An 8,804-nucleotide genomic window follows, 5' to 3' on the forward strand; every position below is an offset into this window, starting at 1 on the left:
AGAAAAATGCATTGCTAGATCATCATGTCACCAAGACCCTATTTTCTTAACTTAATAAACAGCATACTCACTCTTGGCTTGCATTGTGATTTTACTTACTGTTCCCGACCCATGTATTCACGCCTTCCTTCGTTCGCATGCAAGTGATGCCTTGGGTGCACATTATCAGATTTTCTTGGTGCCCCGGTTAAAGTGGCACCATCTCTTAGCTAACCTTTGGTAGCCCACTCTACAGAGAGAGTATGTGCAACCTGTTCAATTTGCTTCAAAAGCAAGGCTCGTTCCTGCCTTCAGCTCTTTTGCAACCACTCCTGTCAGCCACCTCTGTATTCCAACTGCATTCCCTCACACATTTTCTCAGACAGACAGACATTCCCAATTTATATATTGTTTTTGCGTGAAGTACTAGGCACAAAAGTTAGCTTATTCTCAGGATTCTAGTTCAACAATCAAAAAGAAAGGGCTAATCGGGAGCTTAAAGCTGCCCTGTGCTGTATCACTACCTCAATCCCTCCTTCTGAAGGCCCCATGGTCCTTGGGTTAAGTATGCTCACTAACCGCCTCACCATTTGAAGCTTCATTGGGATGTCAACCGTCTTTTCTTCCAGTCCAGGAGGGGGAGACTGTGGTGCTCTCTTTACAACATCCCCAGCATCATTAACACATCAGCTGTCTATCTCAAGCTTCCAACATCTTTTAAGATCCAGCTTACTTTTTATGTTTCCCAAATGAAACCTTTTCTTCCAGCCCTTTTTGCATGCTGGCCCATCAGCATGTACCCGCCCAGGTAGTGGACAATAAACCTGGTTACACGGTTCACAGGTTTTTGGGCATTCAAAGATAAGGTCCCACCTCAATCCTTTGCAATATTCTCTTTGTAATGAAAATAAATAATTCGGAAATATTGTGAAATAATCCAACTTATTAAGTCATGGTATCTGTTCTATTTCAAAAGTTCTATTTTACTTGTTTTTGTTTTGAAATTTTATTCTGTGCACAGTATTTGGTATGTCTAATTTACCTAACCTACTGTGAAGAAAACATCAAAGTCATTGAAAATATTAAAATCTAAATAAAATACTTTTCAAAATCTTGTGTAACTGTGGTCATAATGCGCTAGTCTCCTCAGCTACAGGATTATCACTTGTTTAGCACAACAAAACATGTGCTAAAGCTCAAATGTTGTAAAAAAAAAAAACTTTATGTAACTGTGTAACCTCCCATATCAGGTGAGGCATATAAAACCTGAGCTCAGCTTTACAGTTCACAACCTCTGAAATCTCTTAGACCAATAGTGCTCATCCGATCTTCTGGCTATTCAGCACTGACTCTTTTAAGTATGAAGGATTTTGGTGAAGTAACGAATACAGTAAAAATCAGAGACTATGACACCATCACAGCTTTTCTTGGATCTTGGGGACCCTTTCAGCTCAGGATTTTTTTAGCACTGGCCATAAGCATTCTCCCAAATGGATTTATTGGCAGCTATATAGTATTCATAGGTGCTATTCCATCTCACAAATGCTATATTCCTGAAAACTACAACATCAGCGAGATGTGGAAAAACGTGACAATCCCATTGGAAACTGTTAGTGGCAATGCAAAGCGGAGTTCCTGTTCAAGGCTTAACTTGGATGTGGTCAAGAACTACTCTCAGAACAATATTATCCCAAATGTCGATGTGAATGTTAGTGAAATACCTTGGGAGAGTTGTATAGATGGGTGGTTACACAGCAAAAGCATCTACCAGTCAACTATTGTTACCGAGGTGAGAAATTTGTCATAATTTTATTTAGCATCATAGATTTATCTAGAACATGCATGCACAAGGTATAGCATTGATCTGCCAATCTAGTAACTAGAAATTCTTATCAGTGTTACCAGATGTGCTTTTAAGTGAAGTGCCTGGCATGGAGCTGGATGTGAAGAATTTCAGACAAGATAGTTTTACATAGACTTTTCCATGACGTGATTAAGCTATTATGCAAAGTAAAACTAATTCATGTAAACTGCTAAACTATGGCAGCCCACCAGGTACAACAACAACAGGTCAAAATGCCAAACTTTCATTTACTACTCTTATACACAGGGTTCATGGTGTGTGATATTATTATTAATGGGAAATTAAGTAGCAACTAGAAGTCGAGCAAGTAATTATTTGTACATTAGTGCCGTAAAAAAACAAACACAAACGCTGTTAAAATATAATCTTGCTTAAAGATGACTGTTTCAAGAATTATGCAGACTGAAAGAAGTCACACAAACACTTGAATTTACTCAGCAACCAGCAGCATCCTGCATCATGTTTTTAATGTTACTGTCAATTAAAGTTGCATTACAGTTACAATGGATTTAAGATTAATGCTCTTTAGTTTATTAGTCCTTTTCATCTTATTCAAACATCTCTCTCATGCCACAGGTGAGGATTTTGACTTACATTTCCATTGTCTTTTTTTTTTTTTATAAAGTTTGACAGTTCCTTGTTTTCCCCAGTGATTGCAAAGCATCCAAGCATCAAAACAACATCAAACCACAATGTTTCCTCTACATCATGCAAATAAAAAGAATAAAACAATAACTATCCTAACATAAACTGATTTTTTCTCACTTTCTATCAGTATATGTGTATATGAGTTAAAAGTAGGTGTTACAAATTGTAAGTGTGATTAAATTCTCCCCGAGCTGGGGAGACTAACTGATAGTTATTATGAAAAATTAATGAAGTTATTGGTGTTGTTGCACAAACAATTACCTGGAACTATTAAAAAATAAAAGTTGTTCTACCTGTGGGAGAGTTACTCTTACTTTACATGTTCAGAAGTCATAGATACTGTGAGTTCTTATTCTATTCTTGTCTTCAACTAGTTACTGAGAATTCCAGTCCGTAAAATATCAGCATATCATGAAAACATCCTCCAAGATGTAGCCCATGCAGGACCCCGTTGCCTACAGTGGGACTTCAGAACTTATCACCATATTACCTTAGATTTAAAACCTACCAGTAATTTAAATTGTGATCTGAGTCACCTGTCATTTCTTTATTAGTTGACAGATTTGCAGATGTATACAACAAATTGTAAGTGAGTGAAAACGATGTACTGATTTTGCAGTGGGACTTGGTTTGTGAGAATGCATACAAACTTCCACTCACCAGCTCCATTTATTATGTTGGTGTACTACTGGGAGCGTTGATCTCAGGTCTGGTGTCCGACAGGTCTGTACTCCACACAACAATGTTTGAACAGTATTTGTGTTGATCTAGTCTACTAGACTGTGTTTTCTTACAGATACGGAAGGAAGCCAACACTCTTTATCATGATGCTGCTTCAAACTGTATCAATCACAGCACAGATATTCTCCCCGAGCTGGGAGATTTTCACCTTCATTTTCTTATTGGTGGGTTCTGGGGGATTCTCCAACTACATCATTGCATTTGTGCTAGGTATGTTTTCCTAATAAGGAATGAGATTTTTTATGCTGCACAGACATTAAGTAATTTTGTCTGTGCATGAAGCACAAGTCAATTGCTTGGATGTACAATAAAATTTAGGAAGCCCTAAATGAAAGAATAAAGAAATCAAGAAATAAGCAAACATAATTCCTAACTGTTATATAGCCATACTATGTATCACTTATGCACAGCTCTTGTTACAACCTCAAAAACTACACATGAATTGTGCTTCATGCCAGACCATAATGGTTTATCTGATTTGATAAGTAAGACAGTAAGACAGACTGCACTAATGGTCAGTTTCAGAACTTTCCTTATAACAATATTACAAATTTTCCAAAATGTTGTTTTTGACATTTACAGGTTCAGAAATTCTAAGCCCAAAAACCAGAGTGGCGTTTTGTTCTCTTGGAGTTTTTATGGGCTCAGCACTGGGGTACATGGCAATGCCTGGAGCAGCCTACTTCCTCCGGGAATGGCGGTTGCTGCTGATTCCAATGGCTGCCTGTGGATTGATCTACGTCCCTCTGTGGTGGTGAGACTTTTTCATTTGTTGCATTATGGCTTGTGTCCTGAAAGTTGTTTTCAACTCAAGAAAAAGATATAATTTCTTATTGAAGGGTAATACATTAATTTATAGTTCAAGATAGCAAAACACCAGCTTTTACTTCATAGTTTGTTTGTTTAAGGTTAAATACAGTAGGGGGTAACACTGTCATTTTCACTGTTATAAACCATATGTTTGGAACGGTGTATATTTTCATTGCCAGTATTAAAACTGTCTAATTTATAGAAAAAATGTTGCATACTCTTTGTTTCATTTTTCCACTTAACTTGTCAAAAACATTAATCCCCTAAGAGAAAAGGTTCATTTTACCAGATTTAGCTAATAGCTAATTTTCATCTTGAAAGGCCAATAAGTAAAATATCAACTCAACTGAAAACATCCTCCAAGCTGTAGCCCAGGCGAGCCTGATGTTTTTCCGGTTAGTTTGTTAAACTCTGACTCCAAAACATGTCAGCATATTAGAAATTTACAGCCTTATATGGTAAACAGACCCAAAATTTCCAATGTCATCTGAATCCCTTATCAGTCATGTTGATCACTTGTTTTGTTTTTTATGAATGGTGTGCTGCCTTGAACTGTGGGACACGATCATCTCCTTTCTTTTTGTGAAGGATAGTCCAGCATATTCCACACTAGATGCGCAAATAGTGAAATCACTGAAGCACTTTTCCTGAACATTTATACAGATCAATCAGCTCTTGTCATGGCTGCCATTCAGATACTGGGTCACTTCACTACTTTAGGATCGTTCCTAAACAAAAACAACTATTCAACCTCAACCAACGAACAGCTAACTCAACAAGATGTTTTGGCAGGGATGTCGTCTACTATCAGATTACTATCAGATAAATGATCAAGTTTGTGTTTCTCTGAAAATATTATGTTGCCACTGTGTTTGTCTGCTCAGGATAGTCCCAGAGTCTCCTCGCTGGCTGCTCTCTCAAGGAAGAGTAAACGAGGCTGAAGCAATCCTGAAGCACGCTGCAAAGCTGAACAAAGTAGAGCCGCCACAGGCAATTTTTACACAAGCTGAGGTAAGTGCATCAGCAAGTTGGTGATTTTAAATCAGAATGTGTTTTGAGAAATGTGCATTAGGTTAGAATAAAACTAAAACCTTTGACATTTGCACCATGATTATGCTTGTCTCTTGGCTTAGGTTTGCATTTCAAATTAGCCTATTTTTCTTTATAAAAATTCATTATATGGCTTTATAGCACATATGCAGAAGTCTGCAGGTCCAGGATCCAAAGTTTAACCAAAGTACCACTGTCTGTTTTTTGCCACAGATTGAAGATGCACTGACAATGAAGGAGGAGAAGCAAAACATTTTGGTCATTGTGAAAAGCTGCAATATATTCTCTATTACACTGATATGTTCGCTTCTGTGGTACATCTAGAATTTGCTCATATGATTTAGGAGATTAAAAGATTTAAACCAAAATAACTGCTTTTTATGTCAAATTAAGTTTTGCTTTGAATTTCTGTGCAGGATCATTATCACCATCAGCTACTATGCTTTAGTCCTCAACACTTCCAACCTGAACGGTGACCCTTACATAAACAGCTTCTTGTCTGCTGTCGTAGAAGTTCCAGCTTACATAATTGCCTTGGTACTGCTTAAGTACTGCTCCAGGCGCTTCTGCCAGTCTTCCACGCTCTTTCTCGGAGGTGTCATGATCCTCTGTGTCCACCTCATTCCAATAGGTAATGATTAAAGTGTTACAAGCAGGTCACTTGTTAATGAGTTCACACAGTGGATGAACAAATGTTTGCACTTCGTCCTCAAAAAATGTAACAGGAACAAAACCCCATTTACTTGCCTTGATAAAATAAAAATGTATTCAGAATGCATGTGACGTGTTATTTGACCAAGTTGAATACTTTTAGCTTCCACTGTGACCAAATCTGACATGGGTCTAAAGGGCATTACACACTGAGCGCGTGCAAAAAGCAACACAAACTTCTAAATTTTCCAAATGCATTTTCACCAGAAAATGCACTGAGACAAAATAGGGCAGTTGAGCAGTTTTAGCACTTGTTGACAGAGTTGGAACCACATCTGAGGAGGCAGAGAAATAATTTCAGAGGGCCATTGACCCGGAGCAGTGTCTACTGTAGCTGTTCGTCTGATGTAAAATGGTATTTTTTTTTAGTATTTGTATACTCGCTACTAGTGTCCGTTTTAAGTTACAATTGCACCTGTTGCCAGATGCAGTGGCCTGACTGGTCAGAGCTATTTATTTGGAACTGAAAAAAAGTTTTTTGTTCATTAAACTAAATCCTGGCAAATCGTCAAGTGAAGTTCTGCAGTCGGTGAGAATTAGAACAGATATTTTAACGTGCAAAATATTTGGACCGATCTAATGCATTGTGTGTAAAGGCCTTAAGTGCAGTCTCTTTAGCATGGCTGCATTGTTTAAAAATGCATATTAATCGACTGCTCATGAATATTTAGCACTAGCACAGCTCGAATGATTAAGGTATATTTAGCTACATGAGGAAGTTGGAAACAACACTTAGTTATGTACATCTCTTTTGACTTTTTAGGTTGTGCTGTAATGTTAAATGTTTTTTACTTCCATAGGTTTACCAGGTGTGGCTGTTTTTCTTGAGATGTTGGGAAAGTTTGGCATCACATCAGCATTCTGTGTGGTGTATGCTGTCACATCAGAGCTGTTCCCCACGGTTATCAGAAACACAGCAATGGGGATTTGCTCCATGGCTGCACGGATTGGGACCATCATCTCCCCATTTATTATTCACTTAGGTAGGATTTTTTGTTTGTTTTACTTCTTCAGGCATTTGGCTTTTACCAGGATTATTTTTAACAAAGTATTTAAAGTTAGCTGGATCAGTTAACCTTTTATTACATAGTAATGCTACTGTCAATAATCACAGAAAAACTTTTGTACAGGCTTAACTGTGTTACTTCTTTGTGCTGCTATTCTGTCTTTCCAATTCCATTCAATTCATTTCAAAACAACAGTTGTCTCAATTGTAAGGCAAAGACTCCACAATAATACAGAGAAAAAGTCTTAACAACTTATAGTACAAAATCCCAAAGTTTTGCCCTTATTCTCTCCAATTTGTCTGCTTAACAATGCTACCAGTTCAGCTGGAACTCTGGAAAATTAAGCACATTTTTCAGTTCATAATTTTGAAGACAGTTATGTTTACATTCTATTTATTTATGTATTTATTGATGTTTTTGTTTTTCAGACTTGAAGTTGTATTAAAAGGTCAAGGTTTATGTTCTTTAACAAGAAAGAAAAATACTTTTGCTTATTTCTTCTTCTTTTTATTTTACTAGCAACAGATAGTCTGTTTTTGTTTTGATGTCCTTATCATTTTATTTTGTATTTTCCATTTGCAGGACAAGAATTCAAGGCACTACCCTACATACTAATGGGAGTTCTAGCAATATGTGGTGCTGTCTTATGTTTGTTGTTGCCTGAAACAAATGGAAAAATCTTGCCAGAGACTATATCACAAATGCCACAGATATGCAGGTAAGTTTAGGCATTAATATATCTACAATCTTTATGTTTAATACCTATTTTTGTCACAGTTAAAAATTTAATGTCCCACTGTTGCTAAATGACACCTTGTTGTTCTAGCAGGAGAAAAGGAGAAAAGGAAAAGGAGGCTGAAAATGAAGCGACTCCATCTGTTTGCCAGCTCAAAGAATCTAAATTATAGTTTGGCTTCTCTATGTTTTTATTTTTTGGTTTGTTTGTTGTTTTTTGTTTTTCAGATATTCAATTGCTGCAGAATATCATGAAGCAGCATGACGTTCCGCAGCTAAACAACATGTTATACATTTTAAACCTTCTTTTCAGTATTTTTGTGTTTTATGTCTTTTATTTTGAACTATTTTGTAACGGTACTTGTTACATACTGTATTTGTTTGTTTAGCTTACTTGTGTTATTGTGATGTTTCTTGTCATCAGCAGATGTAGCCACCTCTAGAAATTTAGGAAATTTGCTGGTGTGGAGCATTCAGATATGTCTCCATCCTGAGTCCCAATGGACTTCAAATACATCTCTCACCACCTGCAACAGGCAGCGTGCAGAATATGCAGCACAATGCACACTTCTCCAAAATCATCTGTCTATGTGGCAAATAATGGTAACGTGTTATTACAAAATAAATAGTTTAGAATTAAAATACATTTCCTGGCGGTGTGGTTTCTACAGTTACACACATTTTTGACATAAAAGAACTCCCCACCTTCTTCATATATCAGTGGGGTTGCGTGTTAGGAGTGTCAGTATGGGGACAGCTAAGCCTGAGCCAAAGGTTCAGTCTCTTTATTTGTCCTGGAAACAAGTCAACTGATACAGAAAAAATGATTTAGTATACATATATAAAGCCCTTAGAATCATCACTGCATTACTCCCCCATGTGGAGGCCCAGGAGAAAGCTTCTTCTATTTAATAACACATCAAAAGAATGAAGGTGTTGCAATTACCGGGTCAATGTCCAGACCTCGACCTGATTAAAATGCTGTTTCTGGATCTCAGAGACAGCTCTGCATAAATGAATGTGCACAAACCTTATTTAAAGCAATGCTTAAATGCAATGTAGTATTGCTGACAGGTAACACTAATCACCTACTGAAATTCTTCCAGCTGCTTCTATCCTTTGAGTTGCCTGATTTTAATCACTCTAAAATGTCTTTTGCCAGGGCTTAAATCCTCCTGCTGTACAACTGACTGCTCTGGTCGGTAAAACATTACTTAAGGTGCTGTTGTGGTGCCAAAAGCTGTATTTAGACAGCTGAA

At 37.2% G+C, this 8,804-nt stretch overlaps 1 protein-coding gene across 1 annotated transcript; it reads left to right on the forward strand.

The window, feature by feature from the left end:
• The first annotated feature begins 1,339 nt into the window (after positions 1–1,339).
• On the forward strand, positions 1,340–7,718 carry slc22a4 (solute carrier family 22 member 4). The gene is made up of 10 exons (XM_084941273.1): positions 1,340–1,768; positions 3,111–3,214; positions 3,288–3,442; positions 3,815–3,986; positions 4,927–5,053; positions 5,306–5,406; positions 5,509–5,723; positions 6,604–6,786; positions 7,393–7,528; positions 7,637–7,718. The coding sequence occupies exons 1-10, from the start codon at positions 1,340–1,342 to the stop codon at positions 7,716–7,718; spliced, it is 1,704 nt and encodes a 567-aa protein (XP_084797399.1).
• Positions 7,719–8,804: the final 1,086 nt, after the last annotated feature.

The sequence above is a fragment of the Perissodus microlepis genome, chromosome 10, assembly GCF_051167445.1.
Source record: "Perissodus microlepis isolate ML-2025 ecotype Zambia chromosome 10, ASM5116744v1, whole genome shotgun sequence".
Taxonomy (NCBI): domain Eukaryota; kingdom Metazoa; phylum Chordata; class Actinopteri; order Cichliformes; family Cichlidae; genus Perissodus; species Perissodus microlepis.

What these genes read in the sequence shown, in the direction of transcription:
- slc22a4 (XM_084941273.1), top strand. Translation starts at nt 1,340, where the DNA reads ATGAAGGATTTTGGTGAAGTAACGAATACAGTAAAAATCAGAGACTAT. An exon ending in AGTCAACTATTGTTACCGAG is followed by an intron (nt 1,769 to 3,110) that starts GTGAGAAATTTG and finishes CTGATTTTGCAG; the next exon opens with TGGGACTTGGTTTGTGAGAA. An exon ending in CCCATTTATTATTCACTTAG is followed by an intron (nt 6,787 to 7,392) that starts GTAGGATTTTTT and finishes TTCCATTTGCAG; the next exon opens with GACAAGAATTCAAGGCACTA.